Here is a 22,071-nt window from a genome sequence, read left to right as displayed (position 1 = left end):
TTCTCTAAAACACACTTATTCAATAAGATGAATGGGTCACTTTATACATCTTTTAATAGGACTGTTGGAAAGTCTTTTGCATGCCCTTTTACATTATTTGAGAAACTGTTTGGGCCAAAGGCTTTGAGAGTGAGCTTCAGGAAGCAGAAATGCTTGCACTGATGGTGGATCAACAAGCAGTATCTGCATCATTGGCTTTAAAGACTCTGCCTGCAGTCATCCTGTTTCTTACACAGCTGGGTCTCCTTTGTGTTGGCACAACCATCCATATGGCCAAGTGTCTACCCAACTGACAGAACTGATTTAAATTAAAACTAACCTAATAAAAAGCCCCTCCAATCAACCCTGCTTTTTTTTTTTTTTTTTTTTTTTTTTTTTTTTTTTTTATGGGAATGGTAATGTGGCAGATAGTGAAGCCAGGAAAATTTATATGAACTCATCTACCCAGTGATAACACAGGTTGCTGCATGCAACCCTCCCTCCATGCATGAAGCTCAAATTTAAGGTATGGGCAGACAAGCCAACCAAGCAATCCTGTGAAAATTACTGGAGAGATGTATATGGATGACTTATCTGCAGTCAAAGCACAGAAGAATGAACAGTCTCACCCCAGCCCTCTAGCTAGGTTAATGTAATGGGAAGTCTGTTTGCCACAATAAACAACGGCTGTCTCAGAAATGTCCTCTTGTATCTCATGTTTTGCACCACTTCCCTCCTGTTTGTTCCACTCCTTATAACATCTCATTCCAGCTGGTTACTCCACATTCAGAGATAAAAGCTTAGACTGAACTACATTTTGTGACATGTGCATTGAAGAGGCCTCAACTTGGTTAGAATGAAATCTGGCTTCACTTTCCCAAAAATGAGTGTGCAGGAACCTGAGCCCTGCAGGATGTTATGTAAAACAACCTAGGAGATGGAAGAGCTCACCACAGCAAAAAGGCCTTTCTTCTCTTTTGCAGGAGCAAACTTTGCAGAATGTAATTAAGCCAGGCTGTCATCACCTGCAGCACACACTGGCCTAAAACTTGAACCAAGATAGAACTAAAAGAAGGGGTTTTACATCTACATTCTGTGTCTAAAAGTACTCAGGAATGTTTTACCAGCACATAGAGCATGAACGCTATCGTCAAATAGCATACAGACTTAATCACTGGCTAGGCAAACCTCGTACCCTGTATATTCCATAGGGGATTTACAAAGAAATATCACTAATTGCAAGATTTGGTATTTATATAGTTAGGACATTTGACACTGCACTTCTTGCACCTGGGAATGAGGGATATGTTGAACGCATAAAGTGTTCTTGAGATAAAAGTTAAAGATAAATATCTTACATACCAAATTATCAGAATCATTACCTATAGTATATCTGAGCTCCTCCGAAAATTCTTATTCAAATACTATTGCAATTTTAAGCTTTTTGACTGAAAGATTCACAGTGTAAGTCACAATACCAATGGCTTGCTAAACAGCCTTTTAAAAAAAGACCCTATCTTGTAGCCAAAATGTATATAAAATGTAGATTAACACTTTGATTATGCTATATTGAATGTAGGTATTTGGAAAGATGGCTAATGGGAAGCAACCACTGACTTTACTAGATTGAGAGAGAAGTGCCTTAACTTACATTGGTGATTATCTGGGTTCTGTTATAATGGACAGTAACAGGAAAGGTACCAAAAAACGCACTAGCCAAGCCTCCACTGATAACAAGTTCCATATACAGGCCCAGCTGAGACAAGGGATATTTCCTGACTTAATGGGACTTCCACCTTCATAGAAGATAGCTTTTAAGGACTTTCTCTAAAAATGAGTACAAAGCTGGTACACTCAGGTTTCAGTACACAGTATTACTGCCAAAAATATTTTTCAAAGCATTTTGCAAAAAGTTAACAGAAATCACACTTCCTCGAAGATTGACTTTGCAAATTTGTCCTGGTCAAGGACTCAAATGACGTCTAATAGATTTGTAATTCAGAGTAACTCCTCCCTCCCTCACCACCCCCAAGAAAATTCTCTCCTTACCAACACACTCTGATTTGATTTTGGCATGCTGTCAGTGGATTTTGCAGTGACTCTGTTCCCTGGCTTACAAAATGCAGAGATGATTTAGACCATCCACTTTTAAGCCTTGTTAATGTTGATGCCAGAGTAACATGATTTGTTTGAGCAGAATTAAGTTAATGAGCATTCACTGCTAAAATTCACTACTGTAAAATGTTACCAAGGTTTCAAGTTAAATTGATAACATGCTTTAAGTGTGTTGAAGGCCTTGATTAGACTGAGAGTAAGAATATTCTGGTTTTTGTTTTAATTCACAGTTCACCATTACAAAGTTAAAGCCAATAAAACTCTCTGTTCTAACTTCTGGTGCAAAGGAGTGAGAATTAAAGCCTCAACAACTAACAGTTGATTTTTAATTATTGAAAAAAAATGCAACCCTAAACAACTTTTAAAGTTGTTTCTGCTAATGTCACAATAGTGAAACTACAAGTATCTTTTGTCTTTGATTATGAGTCTACTTGTGGGCTCTCAAACTTTGCTTACATGTACACATCAATTTTTAATGCAGAACAGTTTCAGTGAGGGAAGCTGCAAGCACTGCTCATGCACACCACTGAACACATGCTCCAGTATTTTGGTTGCATGATGAAGCATACAGAGTTTCAAGTTTTCAGCTGCAAACATCCACAGTGAAGAAAATCTCTTCAATGCCACAGTAATAAAAAGTATCAACTCATTCTTGGCCATTTATCAGAAACAGCCAAGTCCTTCACCTTGCTGCAACCAGCTGTATCAGAACACAAAGCACAAAGAATTTATGTTGCATGTTTTTGTGGCCTCTAACAAATATTCTGGATTTTTACATATACAGGTAAGATTTCAAAGATTAGAAATTATAACATGTTCTCCTCTTTGTGGCCCAGGCATCTCAGAAATGCAGCTTGATACAATGCCATACTTTAATATTCTAATATTCTAAATTTTAAAATCTGAGACAAATTAAGGGCCAAATTCTGTAATTTGATTTATTGCACAGGACTAATTTGAATATAGAAGAACATGCTTATATCAAAGGGCAGCAATCATTACATAAATATCCTAACCAATTTGAAGGTGATGTCTAAGGACTGTATTTTCTAGTGGCCAGTCAAATTTATGTTAGTCACTCAGGCCTGACTTGGATAGCCCATTAATACTTACTATAACCTTCTTTCATATTTATTTCTTTTTAAAGACCTATGGTTAAGAGACATGTCTTCCTTTTTAACTTCAAAACCATGGGCCTAATGTAGTTTACTGATTCAGTTAATGCTAAACTTTAACTCTGGTTTTCAAGAGACATTCCAAAAAGTAAAAAGAAAAATAGCTGTTATCTTGTTACTTCCTGATCGGGATGGCAGCTCTTCTACCCATTGGAATAGGAAATGCAAAGAGAGAAACATTAGCAGAGAATAGGAACATTAACATCACAGCTATTGAACACAACTTTATTGAGTGCTTGCAAAGGTATACCTAATAGAACAGACTGTTTCACTTTTTTCACAGGTGCAATATTTGTGCCTTTAGGAAAGCATCCCTTAAAATTTTTGACCATTACTGAGTTAGATCAGAATCAGAGGTAGTGCATATATGCCTCTAGGCTTTTAGCTTCCTGTAGAATTTGTGAATGAACAATGAATTTCAATCATGGTATAAATATTGGTGTGTACAGTTGTATCCTCCACGGGGGATATCTGATATTAAAAAGGTCAAGCAAATTAAATATATTTGTCAAGTGCCCATCAAAGAAAAAAAAAACAAAAACCAAACAACGCATATTGAAAAGTTGAAATAAGGTTGCAATGAAAATTGAGATAATAAGATACAAAATAATAAAAATACATCAATCCCACCTAAAATACTCCAGGTCTACCAGTGTAAATGTAAGCACAAACAAGATAAGATTATTTCCAACCTCTTCAGAGAAAATCCATGCAAGCTAAAACGAGACTATTGTTTCATTTTACACGGAAACCATGGCTTTGTTCCTGGGACTTTGGTTGTATCACTTCAAATATAAACATTTTTGGTGGACACTGGCAAAATATATATACCTGCAGTTGAAAGAGAATTATTAGCATACGAGAGTCAGTAGGAATGCAGCATTTTAACAGGAAAAGTATATGAAACTCTACTGTAATAAACAGAAAATGTCCATGCAAACGATTTCCTATTGTTGGTCCAAAACCAGAGCAACATTTGCATGCCTGTGACCTGAGAAATACAACGAATGTATTTTATCTATTCAGTGCATGTGTACTTACCCATGCCCAGGTTACCTAGGTAGCCCACCTACTAGACTGTCAGGAGCGTGTTTACTGAGCACACTTGGAAACCAGCTGTGGAATCAAGCACAGCAAACGGGCTCAGCATGTACTACTGAACGATCTTGTGCTTGCCTAGCTGTGCATGTGCTCCCACAAGGACGATATACTTTTCTGGCACCACTGAAAAAATGACTGGTATATGTCACTCCATACCATTATTATTTTGAATACCAACCAGATGGAAGCAGAACCCAAACTTCATTCTGTAGTTCTGCATCCACATGGATGACAGTGAATCAGGTCTGTTGTACACTGCCGTAGAGACGTCAGGTAGAAGTTTTACTGTATCGTGATGATGAATCGAAACCACTAACGCCAGTAGAAGCCTAAAAACGCTTAAGAACTGCTCAGTTTCGGTAGCCTCGGATTGTGTGACTTACACTTTAAAGTGAGCATCTTGAGAATGACGGCCGGGCCTCCCGCTCGGGGCGGCGGGTGCATTCCGCTGTGGGGGGCGTACCCCCTGCCGCCCGAGGCTCACTCCCGCTGCCCGGGGCTCACTCCCGCTGCCCGGGGCTCACCCGCGCCGCCGGGAGCTCAGCCCCGCCGCGCGGGGCTTACCCTCGCCACCTGGGGCTCGGCCACGCCGCCCGGGGCTCAGCCACGCCGCGGGCTCCGCGCAGGGACGGGCGAACGCCCGGGCCGGTGGCGCGGGCCCGGTAGCGAGAGCGGGTGCGACTCAGGCGAGATGCAGCCGAGGTCCAAAGGCGTTCGACAGCTCTCCTTCGGCGGGACCGGCTCGGGAGGCAGGAGGCGGAGGGGTGCTCCTTGCCCTTCGCCTCCGGGATGCTGCCGGGGCTCCCCGCCGGGGCGGAGCGGAAGGGACCGGTCGGAGCGCTCCCCTCTCCGAGCGCTCCTGCCGCCGGAGACCCGAGGCCCTGCAGGCTGCACGTGCCGCCGCACGGCCCCGAGCAGCCGCCGCGGCCCGCTCGGACACCGAGCCGCGTCCGGGCACATCCGGCCCCTGCGCCCCTCTTACCTGTGCTGCAGCCCCACCAGCCCCAGCGTGATTACATGGGGCACGTCCAGCTCCGTGGGCCACGCGCCCGAGGCGATGCAGCCGAACACGCCGCACTCCTCCCGGATGCCCAGCTCCTCCAGCTCCATGGCGCGGGCAGCACGTGGTGGCGCGGCGGCCCCGCTCCAGCTCCTGGTCCCGCTCCTGCGGCTCCCGCGCGCTGCTGCCGGCGGCGCGCTCAGCCCACAACGCCGCTCCGCCCGGGGATCCCGGTGGCCCGCCGGGCGCCTCCCGCCCTCATTTACATACGGGGGGGGCGACACCGCACCCCCGGCCCGCTCCGCCGCCTCGCCCGGCCCCGCCTCTCCTAGAATCCGCTCTGCCCGCCACGCCGCGGGACGCCCCAGGCCCAGGGGATGTTTGCCCGCGGGGTGAGGATGCGGGGGGCCCGGGCGCGGCGTGGCGTCGGCATTGGCCGGGCAGGGGGCGGGGGCTGTGTTTGCACAGGACGGGGTCGGGGGGGGGGGTGATGCTGCCGTCCGGGGTTCGCTCGGGGGGCTCGGCGGGGCCGCCCCGCGGCGTAGGGCGGCGATTGGCGGGCGCTGTCGCGGCCCGCTGCCCGGGCTGCCCGCCCCTTCCGCCGGCCCCTTCTTACCCCGGCGGCCGAGCCCTGCGGTGTGCGTTCAGGTTCTCTTCTGTGCCCTAGGTGCCCGCGCCCGCTCCCGCCGCAGCCATGGCCCCCGCAGCATCAGGTAACCGGGCGGCCGTCGGGGGTGGGTCGGTCGGAGGTTCCGCTCTCGTGGGGCCGGTGCCCGCTCAGCGGCTTGGGGTGTAGGTGCTTGAGTACCAACTTTTTCTCGGAGTGATTTTAAATTTTTGAATTTTTTTTTATTTTTTATTTTCCCGCGGGTAGTCGCTCGTACGCGAGGGTGGGCACGGCTGCAGGAGAGGTGTTGAGGGCAGCTCCAGGCGCAGGATGCTGGGGGCGGCAGCCGCCCCGCGCCGCTCGTGTGGCGGAGCTCCGGGACTCCCCCGAAGTTTGAAGGAGCAGAAAAGCAGCGGGGCTCTCAGCCGCCGCGCTCAGGCGGCAGCTCCCGGCAGCTCCCGGCTGCCCGGGGCCGTGGGGACGGCCGGGACACCGCCGGAGCGGCTGGCGCGGCCCCCGTGCTGTCGGGCGGGAGCCTTGAGCGGGGCTCTGGGCCTCGCTGCTGGGGGAACGTGGCCAGATCGCCCCGTGGGTCGGGGCTCGGGGAGCTCCTCGTGGTCGGGGTGGCTCTGCGTGCGGAAGTAAACAAATCTTTGCGATGCAAATATGACTTTTTTTTTTTTTCGTGTTTTGTTTTTTGTTCCTCTAGACTTGAAGCTTGGCAAAAAAGTTAATGAAGGTAAAACGAAAGAAGTGTACGAGCTGCCAGATATCCCGGGATGTGTTCTCATGCAGTCAAAAGACCAAATAACGGCGGGAAATGCAGCCAGGAAAGACCGAATGGAAGGGAAGGCTGCCATTTCCAACACAACGACGAGCTGTGTGTTTCAGCTGCTTCAGGAAGCTGGTCAGTATTTTAAAGGCAGCGTGTGTATGCTTGTATGTTTCAGGCGTTATTACAAAGCAGTATTGTTTTATAAAAGAGTTTAACCTGCCTTGAGGCTTTTGTGGTTTTTAGTCTGTTTTTTATTAGCTTTTAATTATGCTTTTTTCTCTGCTACTTAAGAGCTGGGTGAGTGACTTGTTCGTTTGGAACACGAGAGTGTCTGCAGTAATCTAGTGTTGCAGATAACTGCAATAGTTTCTCCTGGTTGTTTGGACGTGCCTCTAATCCCGTTCCCTCTGCTTTTGTCAGGTCTTCCATATCCTACACTTCCTTACCTGTAACTCTGGGCTGGATGCATCTGCCTTGCTTTACTACATGTGCGTGCATAGAACACTTATAGCTAGTGGTACTACACAGTGTGTCTAGGCATTGTGAAATCTGTGTATGTAAGCTGAAACATAAAATTAAAGTGTCTTTTCCCCCCCTCAGTTGTGTGTTATAGCAGCATAAAATTCCTGTAAGCTTTGTACATAACACTTGCAAGGACCACATTGCAAAATACATTTTTCAGTCTGTATTGAGTATATCAGGAGCCTAATCTTTACTTTCAAAGATTCAAACTCCGTGATGCTAGCAGGGAGTTTTATAGAGAACATAACTTAAGTCACTCAAGTAAGTTTAGCACCTCACTTCCAAAAATGGAGCTGGTGGTTTTGCTTTGAGAAAGCATTTTAAAGTGTCTTTGAGTAGTTGGCAAGTTGCAAAGAGGAATTCGTGCTGGTGGTGAGACTGCTAACAGGATTGGAATACAGGCACTACTAAGCTTAGCTAAGCTTGCTTATAAACTGTGTGCTCCATGTGCTTTGAAACAGTCTCACAAAGAATGCTTCAGGCACCAGCTGAGTTACTCTAGAATTGCAGTATCTGTTACAAGGTGTGGTGATAGCTAACTGTGAAGTCCTAGCATGGCTCGTATGGGGAAGAGAAAGATGGTTTCACTAGAGTTATAGCTTTGTCTCAGCCCATATTTTACACAGAAATACATACCAGAAATACAGACTGGTGTAATCCCCAGTCACAGGCTTTCTTGGGAAGCCTGTTGTGAGTATACTACTAAGAAGCCTCCTAGGTATTTGATTATTTTTGCAGTCGATTAAAACTTCTAATATTCATTTAGGAGCAATTAGTAAGATGTTTTGCCCAATTCTTGAATAGTGATAGTTAGGATAACAATCAAAATACTTCATATCCTACAGATGTGTGCGCTTTTAACAAGAAGCCATTCTGTTGACCTCTCAAAAACCCATGAGTGGCTAGTACTCATAACTTCCACAGGTGCCATGGAAAAACACGCAGAGTAAACTGCAGCTGCATTTTAAAGCAACTAAAGAACTTTGAGGTTCTTCTGCAGTTTCCTTCTTGCCGTGGTTTAGATGCAGATAGTGGAATTGCCTTGTTGTAGAGGGTGTTTGCTTGTTTGCCTTGCGCAACTCTTTACCTGCTCTTTCAGAGGTGATGATTTACAAAGTTCTGTTAAAGTTTCTCTCCCTTTTAGAATATAGCTAATGTCAGCCTAGCAAAAGCACACATCTGCACTGATGAATAATGTCATAGTAAACCAGATGGGGCCTTCATGTGCGTTTGATTATTTAAATTGTTCTGCCTTTGAAGGAAATGCTCTGAACATTGAAGAGTCAGTGTTCATGTTTTGAGACTTTTTGCTTCTTCCTTAATGGTTCTGGAAGTGGAATGGAGTAGAACTGCTCGGTTTGACTGAGTGCAGCTCCTTTGCCTTCTGTTTCTGGCAGATGCTGACTGGGCTTGGCAGTTGTCTTGCCCTGGTCAGGTATGCGACACAGAGTCCCCAGGCAGGTGCAGAGCAGAGCTGCTTTATGGCAAAAACCAGGCTTTCTTAATCAGTTAGCCCATTGTCAGCTACATAGTTTTAAATCATAACAAACATAATTCAACCACCATAACCCATGATGTGAACACACCATAGTTATATAATTTGTTTTTCTACCTCTAACTCAGCAGACTCACATTCCCATAGTCCTTTTCTACTTAGCCAAAGTAACAGGCCTGAGCCATGGTCTTACAAGGCCTTCCTTCTGTGGGGTTTTACCTATCTGCAGCGGTCAGGGTGAAAGGTGGGGTTTTCCTCAACAGTGAAATTGAAAAAAAGAGCCATTTTGCACTTAGGGTGCTGATCTGCATGTTGGCTGTCCCTGTTTAATATGTAGTCCATCATCTTACAATTATGTAAGAAGGTTAACTTGTGGCAGCAGGTTTGAGTGCACATGATTCTCAGTCTGTCTTTTGCCTAATAAATCACCAAGATCTAGTGTCCTAAATAACTTGGTTTGTGATGAAAGGGAGAACAAAGCCGTCCTCTGCCCCATCTGCTTTTATTAAGCAAACCTGTAAAGACTGCTGTGCTCTGTTACTCCTTTGAAAGGCTCCAATTACTGTTCAATCTATAATGAATCTTTCACCAGAGAACATGGTTGGGTACTTGGTGGCTGCTGTTTTGTTTTTTTCTAAACAAACAAAAACATTGTGAAGGATAGATTTAATTTTTAAGGCTCTGTGAACAGAATTATAAAAATAGGATTTCTGAGTTAAAAGTTATTTTTGTATGATAAAATTTGCAAAACTAATGACTGGTGGAAGGTACTTGTCTTTTGCAAGGCTAGAGTGGGCAAAAATACCATGAAAAGATTTAGTGTGTCCCTTAAGTCAAGGGAAGGACAAGATTCAGATGTACTTAAAATTAAAGATGTTTGTGACTACTGTTCTAGCTGTGGAGTGCTCTTACTAATGGAACTAAGCTGCTGTCTTTTCATTTAGGCATCAAAACAGCTTTTGTCAGGAAACAGAGTGACACAGCGTTCATAGCAGCTCACTGTGAAATGATCCCAATTGAATGGGTGTGCAGAAGAATTGCTACTGGCTCCTTCCTCAAGAGAAACCCTGGTGTCAAAGAAGGATATAAGTTTTACCCACCCAAAATTGAGATGTTTTTCAAGGTAAGTTTCCTTTCCTGTGATGTTAATCAATCTTAAGCAGAGCTAAAATTCTGTATCATCTCCTTTAAAATGCTGACAGATAAAGCAAGTAGTGCTAGTGTCTGACCAATCCTCTTACTCTCAGTAGTTTTGCCATTCTAATGTTTTCTTGCATTCTTATCTAAAAGAATAACAAACCAAGCTGTACTGAAAATCACAAAAATGTAGGTATAAGGGCTTTTTAGGCATAAGCTTAATACATCAGCTGAAACAGATGAAGAAATTAAACAGTGGTTGTATGGTGAGGGTAAGTAGCTAGCTAGTCCTTTAGGATTCTGAACTCCTTTGGGAATGTGTGCTTATAGATGTGTCTGGTGAACTATAATCTAAAGTGTTTGTGGTGTACCCTGTTATTCTTAAAGATGGTCAGGAGTTACAAATGTTTTCAATGTTACTGTCATTTTTTTAATGCTAATCATAAAATACTAGTTGAAGCCTGTATTTGTTACTTAAGAAAAAACACAAAACCTTGTATCTTTTAATGGCTATTTTCCTCCTATAGCAAGCTTAAATTGCATCATGTATTTGTTCTGGTTTTCTTAACAGGATGATGCTAATAATGATCCACAGTGGTCTGAAGAGCAAATAATCGAAGCAAAATTCTGTTTTGCTGGACTTACAATTGGCCAGACTGAAGTGGACATTATGTCTCGTTCTACTCAAGCCATTTTTGAGATCCTGGAAAAAGCATGGCAGCCCCAAAACTGCACTCTTGTAGACCTGAAGGTAGAAGAATCTAATTTCTCATGATCTTGCTTTTGACAGGGAAAAATAGCACTGTATAATTACTAAAATAGGATTCTTACTGTCTTTTTAGATCGAATTTGGTGTTAATGTGCTGACAAAAGAAATTGTTCTTGCTGATGTTATTGACAATGATTCATGGAGACTGTGGCCAGCAGGAGACAGAAGCCAGCAAAAGGACAAACAGGTGGTGCTTTAATCTTTACCTTCCAAGTGAGCAGGGAAGAAGAATGAAGAAAGTAAAGCCTACAGTTTACCATTTGCTTTCAGAGTGACTTTTTCTAGGTGGTCTAACCTTGTTACAGAGCAGTTTGTATGGTCCCTTGTGTCAAAACCTGTTCTCATTAAATAATTTCTCTGGTTTATGGTAGGAAAAAATCCTGTCTGTATATCTTCACCTGGAATACCCAACAGCACTATTGACTGGAGCTGTCATAGTGAAGTGTGGGGTTTCCAGAATTGATAAGGATTTCTGACTTGCACAGATACTAAAATAGTTGATAACAGGTGGGAAGAATAGAAGCTTTGGTTCCCAGGTCTGCCTCCAAGTTTCTCCGTTTATTCAGAGATTAATTACTATTATCCTCTACTAGTAGAGAACTGCTGATACTTAAGAGGGAACTGCAGTGAGGATGCTTTTCTTTGTTATTTAATGTGGTTAACCATGAATTCAATAATGTTGCCTCCAAAAGTGTTGCTAATAGCCTGTGCCCACATGAGGCCTGCAAGCAAGTTTAAATATAGGACAAGTTCTGTTTCAAACTTACACTTCACAAATATCTCTGAATTACCAGATGACAAGTTATGAAGGAGCTGGTTTGGGAATGCTGCTGCCTGGAGTTTGTCATGGTTGTTGAGACAACATGTGAGAGACCCTGTGAGAGAAAGTGTTGTAAGCCATGGGGGAAGATTTCAAAGTGTACCTGGGAGGAAGTGTATTAATTTTAAATTGGGAAGAAAAACTGCTCTGTTGTTAACTTGACCTGAATTATGTAGTAGCATGCTTGAGTGAATTGCTCTGACAGTCTCCTAAAATAATGTACATGATAATATAATGTAGAACCTAGGCTGCTACAGTGCTACTGCAGGCAATTGTGTCATGAAAAATCCAGTTTTAAAGAAGTTGTATGTTTTTCCTTAAATTTTCCCTGTGGAAAGCTTCCAAAATCTTAATATCCCTGTGGCTGAAAGTCTTTTGTGTTGTACATGGGCATAAATTGCAATATAGAAGGCTGTTTATGCTTGGAATTGCTAGAAACTGTGTAAATATTTCATTTGAGGTATAATAATAATTCTTACCAATTATGGTAGCAAAATTAGTCTTTTGTGTACCCAAACCTTATTAACTTTGCTGGTTTTGGCTGGCAGTGGCTAGTATGAGGCTGTGTTTTGAATTTGTCCTGAAGAGGAGGTTGATAATAAAAAGATGTTTTTGTTACTGCTGAGCAGGGCTTACACAGACCCCAAGGCCTTTTCTGCTTTTGGTACTGCCACACTGGCGAGGAAGCTGGGGATGTGTGGGAGGCTGGGAGGAGACACAGCTGGGACAGGTGACCCCAGCTCACCAAAGGGATATTGCAGACCATGTCATGTCAGTATATAAAGTGTGGGGGAAGGAGGAACTGGTTATGGGGAGATGTTTGGAGTTGATGGTGTTTCTTTCCAAGTCAGTTATGTGTGATGGGCCCTGCTCTCCTGGAGATGGCTGAACACCTGCCTGCCCATGGGAAGCAGGGAATGAATTCCTTCTTTTGTTTTGTGTGTGCAGCTTTTGCTTTGCCTGTTCAAATGTCTTTATTGCAACCCATGAATTTTCTCAGTTCTACCTTTCAGATTCTCTCCCTGATCTCTGGTGGGGGAGTGCGTGAGAGGATGTGTGGGGCTTGGCTGCTGCCTGGGGTTAAACCACAACACTTCAATGCTTTTGTTTTCCTTTTTCCAGTCCTATCGGGACCTGAAAGAAGTGACTCCTGAAGCACTGCAAATGGTTAAGAGAAACTTTGAATGGGTTTCAGAAAGAGTGGAGGTACTTGTTTTTATAAACAACACATCTAGACTTTGATAACTGCGTGCCTTCAATCCTGTTGACTGCTTTTATTTCTCCTTTCCCTCTCCACTCTTTACTCTAGTTGCTTCTAAAAACAAAGAGCCAAGGTAGAGTTGTGGTGTTAATGGGATCTTCTTCTGACCTCAGTCACTGTGAAAAAATAAAAAAGGCATGTGCAACTTTTGGAATTCCTTGTGAATTAAGAGTGACTTCTGCTCACAAAGGGCCAGATGAAACCCTGAGGATCAAAGCAGAATATGAAGGTAAATGCCAAGAAATACTGTTTTGGATTGACACAGCATCATGTTTCAGAATGACTTGGCAACTTAAAAGATGGATGTGGGGTTTTTCTATTTTTTTGTTAAACAGAACACCAAGCTGTGTTATAGTTGTGTTTCACAGTTGCTAGTAGCATGACTGCTTTAGGTAATTTTAGAGTAATGTATTGTCCTGCTGTGCTGCCACACCTTCCATTACTGAAAGCCTAACCTCTTTTATCTCAGTATCAGAAATGCTTTGCCCAAGCCCTGATCATGTTAATAGATTTACTGTAGTACCTTCTGGTGATGCCAGAGTTTCTGAAACAAGGCAGGACAGCATTTTCTCTGACTGACTGAATATTCTCATGTGTTGTATTAGGCAGATGTTGCTCCCACCATGTTTTTTCTGTTTGATGAAAACATTCTTGCTTAATACTCTAGATGCCATGAGAAAAAAATGCTTGCTTTAAATTACTCTCTTTGCCAAGAAGACTTAACATCTCTTCAAAAGTGTGTCTAGCCTAGCAGAGGAGATACAGGAATTATTTATTTCTGTGGGAGTATACGCATTCTATGCATACCATTCTACTTGGTGAAACTATAAATGTGGTAACCACAGTTAAAACATTTACTTTGAGGTGAACTGTTTCAGATTTAAGGAGAGGAACACTTACAGATGCCAGAGGATTAATGGCTATGTTCTTTGTAAAGCTAAGCAGCACCTACCTCTTCCTCTGATAGAGACTTCCCCTCAGAGGCAGAGTAAGAAATGCTAATTTCAGCTGTGTAAACATAGCTGGGATTTAAGGATGTAAGATTTCTTAGAAGATATTTCTCTAAAAGAGGAAGTTGGACACAAAATATTAGTGCCATGTGATGGAATTGAAAAGATGACTGCAAACACAGCTGTGAACTCAGACAAAGCTCCATGAAAGCAAGTGGTAGAGAACAAGGAGGATTGCTTATCTCCAAATGTCTTCCTCCCCACAGGAGATGGAATCCCAACAGTGTTTGTTGCAGTGGCTGGCAGAAGCAATGGCTTGGGGCCGGTGATGTCTGGTAACACTGCTTACCCAGTTGTCAACTGCCCTCCACTCTCAGCTGACTGGGGTACTCAGGATGTGTGGTCCTCTCTCAGACTACCCAGTGGTAAGATGATCTTCAACTTATGCTTTTGTTCTGATCTAGCTCCATTTTTCTGTTCTTATTCTACTGTACACACAAGGGGCAAAGCATTGGAAAAGCAGCTGGATCAGCAAAGTATGTGGAAATCTGTCACATGCAGGCTTTGACTTATTAATGGCAAAAAGCCCAACAGAGACAGCAAAGATTACATAGAAATAATCCTTAAAAAATAAGCCTTGGCTTATCCTTGCTGAACTTTTTGTTTTGAAATTGAAAATAATATTAATGGGAATTTAAGTAATTGAATTTTGATGCATTTTCCTTATGATCAAAGATCAAATAGTATCTTTCTCAACAGTCAGTGTAGGTAAACCTCAACACTTAAGTACTAATTTTTACCTGTAGTATTTTTAACTTAGTAACTTTAGTGGAGGCCCAGAAATCTGTTACCTCTGTATAAGGGAGTCATTTGCAGAATGGCTTCTGGTGTGAAGTGCCACAAAGCAGTCACATTAAAAGTAATGGAACATGTGACACTTCATTAGCTGTAAAACTGGTCATGTGGCTCCTGGAAGCTGAAAGCCTTGTCTTTAATTGTTCTTCAAGGAAAATGTTTTGTTTCACTATAAACTATGCTTTAGTAAGTGGCATTCTCTTCTCTGCAGGTCTTAGCTGTCCCACTACTCTGTCACCTGAAGGAGCTGCCCAGTTTGCTGCCCAGATATTTGGGTTGAACAACCATTTAGTGTGGGCCAAACTGCGATCAAACATGTTAAACACCTGGATCTCCCTGAAGCAGGCTGACAAAAAACTTAGAGAGTGCTCCTTGTAAGTCACTCTAACAAGTAACTGTTACTGGTTACACAATGATAATGGTGTGTGCATTTTCATTCATATTAGGATTTACCCCTGGGTGAGCTCAGAAGTCCTGCATCATTTCTTGCAAAAGAAAGCATTGTTAGAGCAGAATAGGAAGTTTGTTGTGTTGTCATCCTTCCCTTGTGTATTTTTGAATATAACAGCTAAGTAGAGATGGGGAAGTAGAACTTTAGGCACTCTTAGGTACTCTTTCTGTTGCTCCAGAATGGTGCTGTTCTGCTTTTTAGCCTATAATGTTAACTACAGACTATGTCAAGAGAATGATTTGGTACAATCTTGATAGAATTCAACTAGTCTTCTGCATTTCTGTAATAGTAACATTCTTATATAGTGTTAATCTATATCTTGAACCTTATTAACTGAACTGGATTGCTGACAAAGGCCAGTATTGGTGCTGTTCTGCTTGCAATGATGGTATGCTTTCTTTAGCAATAAAATGGCAACATATACTGTATTAATAGGAAAAGAGTGTGGAAAAATGTCTTAAGAGCCTGAAATAAATACATGCCTTATTTTAAAAATGTATATACATACATGTATCTTTTCAAAAAAATGTGTATGTGTATATTTACCCCATTGATATCTGTTGGAATGATGTGATGGAGTTGACACCAATTTGCTTGTTCATAACAAGCCATAAATACAAATGGCTTGAGTGACCTGTAACTTGGCTTGTTGCCTGTTTGCTCTAACTCTTGCCTAGTCCAGGCTTTGTCCTTTTAAAGACTAGGCAGATGTACCTTCAGTAGTTCTGTAGGGGCTGTGATGATGTTGGACTGTCTTCATACGCTTCAATAACTATAGCTATTCTGTGTCTATATTTCCTCACTCTGTTTCTGTGGAAATTTTACTGAACAGGGGAACAAATACTAAAGCAACAAACTTCTGGGGGGAAATCTAAGCATGACTTTTTTGTCTTTGCACACACCAGTCTTCTGAGTAAGTAAGATTCTAACATATATGCAATTACTCAAAGTATGTAACACCTATGCTTTTACAATTCTAAATAAACTATTGAATGCAAATCTGCTTCGTGGAGATTTATTGAGTAAGTACACTCAAAAGTAGCTATCAGCTGTGGTTTGTAACTTCAGGACTGCAAATTAGGTAATAATCTTGGAAGAAGCTTATGCACTAAAACCTGCATGGAACACTATTAGGTGACAGCCTTCTGAAAGATGCTCTGCTCTTTGATTGTCTCAGGAGTGTTCATTAAGTACTCCTCTGTGATGGTGTGGTGGGTCAGGCTTGCCCTGTGGTGAAGAACTGGATTAAGTGTTGCTGCTGGCCTTCTTCACAGGCACTGACCACATTTTATGTGTATCAGTGTAGAAGAGCTCTAAACAGTGTTCCCTTGAATGCAAGGGTTTAAAATTGGTCACAGCGTATTCTAAAGTAAAAGAACTAGAACTCTTCTTAAGCATGAGGGCAGTTGCTTTTGTAATGAATCTCTAAATGAAGCATCAATAATAGTGAGGATTAGTGAAGAACAAAGAGGCTGAAACTCCTTTGTGGCATGATCTAGATGAGGGCATTTATAGTCTATTGCTAGCAAATTTGCAAATAACATCAAGTTGGGCTGGCATGTTGATCTGGGTGTGTTTAGCCTGGAGAGGGCTCACAGGGAGGGACCTCAGTGCCCTCCACAGCTCCCTGAAGGGCGGCTCAGGCTCAGTGGGGAGGGGTTCGTCTCTCCTGCTGTGCCTGCCGTGAGAGGACAAGAGGAGATGGCCTAAAGCTCAGACAGGGGAGATTCAGATGAAATACTAGAATTTCTTTTCACTCTCAGTGTTGTCAGGCTCCGGACTAGGTTGCCTGGGGAGGTGGAGTCACCAGTCCCTGGAGGTGGTCAAAAGGTGTCTGGATCTGGTACTGGGTGATAAGGTCTAATGCTTTAGGGGTTGCAGTGATAATGCAAGGGTCTCTTCCAACCTAGATGATTCTATATTGTATTTGTGGAAGCAGTGACTTCCAAGTAAAGATCCTCAGGACTGTAGGATTTTTTTAGCAAGCAAGCTATTTACCAAGTTAGTACTGGCCGAGGCACATCTGAAAGCAGGCCAACAGTGCTCCTGACAAGACACTGATGTTAACTTCAGCTAGCAGGAGAATTAATGGGTGAGGAGTCCATGCTCTTTTGTTGGCTTGGATGAGTGAGTTGGATCATCTTATCTTGTAATCAGACAAGCACCAGAGCCAACAATTGTAAAGGCGATTGCGGCATTTCTTCCTCCTGGAGGCCGCAGTCGGCTCACTCAGCTGCACAACAATAGCCAGCCTGAGGCTGAAGTTACACAACCGGTGAAGGTGTTATTTCCTATTCGGCCCTACCCAGACTACACTGGGTGTTGGCTCTGAGGGGTAATCAACCTGACGAGCTTACTAACGACCTGACCAGCCCAGCACCCTGCTGGGATACACAACTGCAGGAGCCACTGGTGTCTCCAGCCCATAGTGCTGTGCTGTCTGCAGTCTTCCCCTGTGCAATAGCAATTAGTAATAGATGATGATTTGAGTATTAACACCTGAAATACTGTTTGGTCTCTAGATACTTTACTCACATTACTTTAACCGGGATTCTACCAACTTCATTTGTAAAATTGTGCCAATTTACGTGAGGCATGAGCATGCTAAGTGCTTTAGTTGCCATAGAGATGGTCATTCTTCAGCTTTTGGATGGGGTGTGTTGTTTGGGGGTTTTTTTGTGCAGTCTGTATTGAACTTTCTACTTGCAAATCCTTGCTTGAGCAGTTGCCTTGCAAAGAAGCACCAGGACACAGCAGCTGACATTAACAGTGCGCTGCTGTGATCAGCAGACAAAACCTGCAAAGTCTGTCACCTCTGCAAGGATTTTCTGTAGCTGCCCTAGATGTCAGCTGTTTAGTCTACCTGTAACTTCTTCACAAAGCTTTTGCTGTGGAATGAAAATACTTCCCTTTGATTTGGCATTCCAACTATTACGTTAATGCAATAAACTGAAAATTGCTCCAGCCAGAAATTGCTCTTGTAGCACTTGTGCTTTTTTGATCCAATTTTAAAAACAATCCTAACAAATTCTTGAATAAAAAAGTGCTTTTATCTTGACAGAAATTATTGTGTTAGAGCAGTTAATGAAGTTTATTTTTATTTGGTGAATTGAGTTGAAATGCCTGTAATGAAGGTCTTTTAAGCACTGCTGTGGAATTAGGACCCTGAATTAAATCATGTCCTAGTTAGCAGTTACCTGCTTAACAGTAAAAGTTCTTCAAAGATATCAGCAAAGAACTGTTTGGACTTAGCAGAGGGAAGTGCTGACAGCAGAACTTCTTTTACATCCTGCACTGCTTCAGGTACAGGTGAATGGCAGCTGATGCTCAGCCTTGCTAACATTATTTCATTTCCACAAAAAAAAACATACCCAAAGAACCTCCATTTTGTAAAAGTGAGGGAAAAATCAGCCATGGCTCCCACAGGTTTGTTCTCCATCCATACCTCAAAGGTTAAAGCATCTATCCAGAACACTGAAGTGTGTTTTTAACATCTGCTAACATCTGTGGGGAGCTGTAAAAGTGAATTGAAGGCCTAGGAGAGAATCTGCTCTAGACTTCTTGGGGACAGCATTAAGGCAGTCTCTGTTTTAAAGGAATTCATACCCAAAAATAAATCATGATTGTTCTTGCACTGGAGTGCACATTTGGACCTTTTCTTGCAGCCTCAGTGACTTCTTTGGCACTGCAACTTAATTGTGAAATAGTGGTGAAAATTCTGAGCCATTTAAAATAAAATCAGAGATGGCCGTTGCACTACCACCACAGTTTGAATTGTGTTGCAGTTGGCATTTTCATCTATGCATTTTCAGATGACATGTCCTGTTCAAAACTTCCAAAAGTTTGACTGCTTTTTGGGCTGAGGCAAGAATAAAGTGTAAATGTTGGAATACTCAAGACTTGTTTCAAAGTATGTACTAGAGGAGAAAGTTAAAAAAGTTTCATTGAGGGTTAATAAAAAAACCCCAAGAAAAACAACAACAAAAACCCCAATACAAACTAGGAATTTCCTGCAGAGCTGAAATGCCTCTGGAATTGTATTGCAGTCTCAGTTCCCAGATCCCTGTTCTACTTGTGAGCTAAATGTGTGCACTCACTGCTGCTGTGCACTTGGCTACCTGGGTGAGAGGGACCCAAAGCCACTTAATCATCTACTTGTGCACTTTTGCAGAAGCATTTCAGATTTTAACAGGGCAAACCAGCCTCTTACTAATCATTCTTATCAGGATACACAAAATTAGTGTTCCAGTTGAGTCGTCAAAGCACATCTATCCACACAAAACCTAACATGCACTCTGCATGTTAGAACAGCCACCCTGATTGTAAGCAATTTGATCTCCTTGCTACTGGAGGAAAGGACAAAACATAACCTTACCCTCAATTCTTAGAAGGGTGCTTTAACCACCACAGGCATGCACAGATCTGTGGGAAGGGGAGATTGCGACCTCCCCTTTTCCCCCCACTGTCTCAGTTTGTTTCCTTGCCTCTAGAGCTTTGGGTTTCTGCCTTGGGAGTCTCATAGCAGGCCTCAGACAGGTCCTGTTATCTTTCTTCTCCATGAAATGTCAGTTCAGCTACGATGGGGAGCTTTCTGCAGGACAGGATTTACTTCCTGAAGGGTATTCCCTGAGTGCAAAGGTGATGTTAGACAGACTTGTTTTTCCCTGTGCAAGGTAAAATTCAAAACTTCTTTAGGAAGGAATGAAGATGCATTTGCACAGAAGTTGGTAAAAGAATGAACTGTAACAGCTTCTCTCTCTCTCTCCCCTCCTGATGACAGATGTCATCACCAGTAGGAGGATATCTTCACAGGAAAATAGTACAGCAAACAATCTGCCAGAAGCCTAACAGATGCTTGTGAACATCAAACATTAAGTTCGAGTCTTTTTCAATGACAGAGCTTTCTACAGAAAAGAATGGGCTGTCCGTTCACTTGGTGCTTCCCAGACTCCAGGATTTCATCCAGCAGGCAGCTGAAGCATCTGGTGAACAGGTCTGATATGCTGGCAGAGGAAAGAGGATGGGCTGTGGTCCCTACAAGGAACCCTCAGTCAGAATCAAGTGAGGGCTGATGCAAGAGAGGAAAAAAAGAAGGAAGAAAACAAGAAAAAAAGAAACACTGCCCCTCCCCTTACAGCACTGTCAGGGAGAAGCCAGTAGCCCACTTTGCCCCTCCTATAGCCCTTTTATGCTGAGAAAAATATTCTGACAGACCAGAAAGCTCTTGAGCACAAGGAACCAACACTCACTCAAATAGATAATATAATTAAGATGCCAAGCTCCAGAGAACTTGTTTGGATTGGAAAGTGACTGTATTTGTCTTAGTTCCCTTTTCTAACACTAAACATCTACTAAATGGCCAGTTTCATAGCTAGTACAAGTTCATATTCAGTATGCTTTGAAAGTTTTTTCCAAGATAGGACATCCTTCCAACTTACCAAACAAAACCAAACCCCCTCAACTAGAATTGTGAAGACTTCCTTACCAACCACTTCCTCTATAACACTCAAAACATTTTGTCCTAGAGCCTCTCATATGCTCTTAGGCATTTCTGACTCAGATTTAACTACATCACTTCTATAATCAAGAGTGGATTTTTTAAAAATCCATGGTGAAATCCTGCTATTTGTCTTTGATTGTGAAAGCAGTTGCAGTCATGAGCAGACAGGAAAGCATAACTTCACAAAAACAAGGGTCAATAGACTATTTTGTTTTGCTTTGGTAAAGGCCTTAGAATATCTTAAATCCTATGATTAAACATTGCACAGCTTTAGGGTTTTTGGGTTTTTTAATTGTAGAAAAGTGCATAAATGAAAGGATAATGGATGGATTGCAGCGTGATACCATGGATACTATCTTCCTTAAACAGGTACTTCACCTACTAAGTGGAAACCTTTCCCATTATAAATCCAGCTGTAGATAGCCAGGTACTGAACAAACATCACAGCCTTGGTGAGGTGCAGGCCAGGTGTGCTTTGGCTACTACTCCTGACAGTGCTCAAGGCAGCCAACCATTCTCTGGGAACTGTCTCTGCCCCAGTGCAGGTGAGCAGAGCCTGATGGTGTGGGGCTCCCTCATGCTGCTCCCCAGGGCTCAGTGTGCAGGTAATTCTACCCTACCATACTGTCTCATTTGTAATTAATTCAAGTGAGAGTCTGAAGCACAAGTTGAGTATCTAGCAGATATTTACCCCACCCCACACATACTGATGCAGAGCTACAAGGAAGGGGTTAGATCACCTAAAAAACCAAAAAGATGACCAAGTTTTGTAAAGCATATAGCAATGTTTGAATCTGGCCTCATCTTTCATGGGGTTCAGAGCAACATCTTTCTACTGATGTTCTAACATCACTCCCATCAACATATCTTACAGTCATCTTTGCACATTTTCCTTAAAGAAACTTAGGGCCAGTAAAAGGCCCACAAAGAAACCATTTGCTTGAATTAATGTGACAAATACTTGCCAATTGCCAAAATAAAAATCAGGTTAGATGGAGAAATATGAAGTTGCCATTTCATAGAAGAAACGAAAGTTTCTAAACAAAATGTTCATCAGTGCTGATCCAGAGCAGCAAGCTGTTACAAGAAATGATGTTTGGTAAAAGGCTGGAGGTATATTAATCATAAATTAGGAATTTTAGTGAGATCTCTGGCCATAATTAAAAAAACTGGGAAGAAGTCCTTGCCAAAATACACATCACTTCCAGGCAGGTATTTCTGAGTATGGTGACTCCACCCCATCACAGTGAGGTTTATGAGCTCTCTCATATTAACATACACACACATCCAATTCACTGTATAGCTATTTATAGAACACCAATCTTATGAGACACATCGAATTGTGTTCTCCTGCTTACACAAAGAACATTTCTACACCAACCAATCAATCTTATGACTGAACAAAGAAAGCACAATCTCATAAATAAGGTGCCCCAACAGTAACTTAGGGCAGTTCTTGCTGGCTGGCCCAGGAGTGCTGCCCAGCAAAGGAGACTCCCTTAAGTCTTGAGGGTGACTCCTGAGAGGTTGACTCTTTTGTTGACTGTTGCTCATCATCA

The 22,071-nt window shown here is 42.7% G+C and overlaps 2 protein-coding genes across 5 annotated transcripts in view; one reads left to right on the top strand and one right to left on the bottom strand.

The window, feature by feature from the left end:
• PPAT (phosphoribosyl pyrophosphate amidotransferase) overlaps positions 1-5,480 on the bottom strand; it is a 43,178-nt gene extending 37,698 nt beyond the window's left edge. The window contains exon 1 of the mRNA XM_058023957.1: positions 5,353-5,480. Within this exon, the coding sequence (XP_057879940.1) occupies positions 5,353-5,480 (128 nt within the window). The remainder of the gene's footprint in view (positions 1-5,352) is intronic.
• The window catches only part of PAICS (phosphoribosylaminoimidazole carboxylase and phosphoribosylaminoimidazolesuccinocarboxamide synthase), a 41,290-nt gene extending 25,279 nt beyond the window's left edge, over positions 1-16,011 (top strand). For 3 of the 4 annotated variants that reach the window (XM_058023954.1, XM_058023953.1, XM_058023952.1), the window contains 9 exons: positions 6,038-6,083; positions 6,687-6,884; positions 9,714-9,892; positions 10,478-10,657; positions 10,749-10,862; positions 12,618-12,701; positions 12,805-12,985; positions 13,973-14,131; positions 14,773-16,011. In XM_058023954.1, the coding sequence (XP_057879937.1) occupies positions 6,038-6,083; positions 6,687-6,884; positions 9,714-9,892; positions 10,478-10,657; positions 10,749-10,862; positions 12,618-12,701; positions 12,805-12,985; positions 13,973-14,131; positions 14,773-14,939 (1,308 nt within the window). In that variant the 3' untranslated portion in view covers positions 14,940-16,011. Of the gene's footprint in view, positions 1-5,671; positions 5,763-6,037; positions 6,084-6,686; positions 6,885-9,713; positions 9,893-10,477; positions 10,658-10,748; positions 10,863-12,617; positions 12,702-12,804; positions 12,986-13,972; positions 14,132-14,772 lie in introns of those variants that run through there. The other variant, XM_058023955.1, reaches the window with a different exon arrangement.
• Positions 16,012-22,071: the final 6,060 nt, after the last annotated feature.

This window comes from Melospiza georgiana, chromosome 5 (genome assembly GCF_028018845.1).
Source record: "Melospiza georgiana isolate bMelGeo1 chromosome 5, bMelGeo1.pri, whole genome shotgun sequence".
NCBI classification, from domain to species: Eukaryota; Metazoa; Chordata; class Aves; order Passeriformes; family Passerellidae; genus Melospiza; species Melospiza georgiana.
This window is presented reverse-complemented; position numbering and strand designations above follow the sequence as displayed.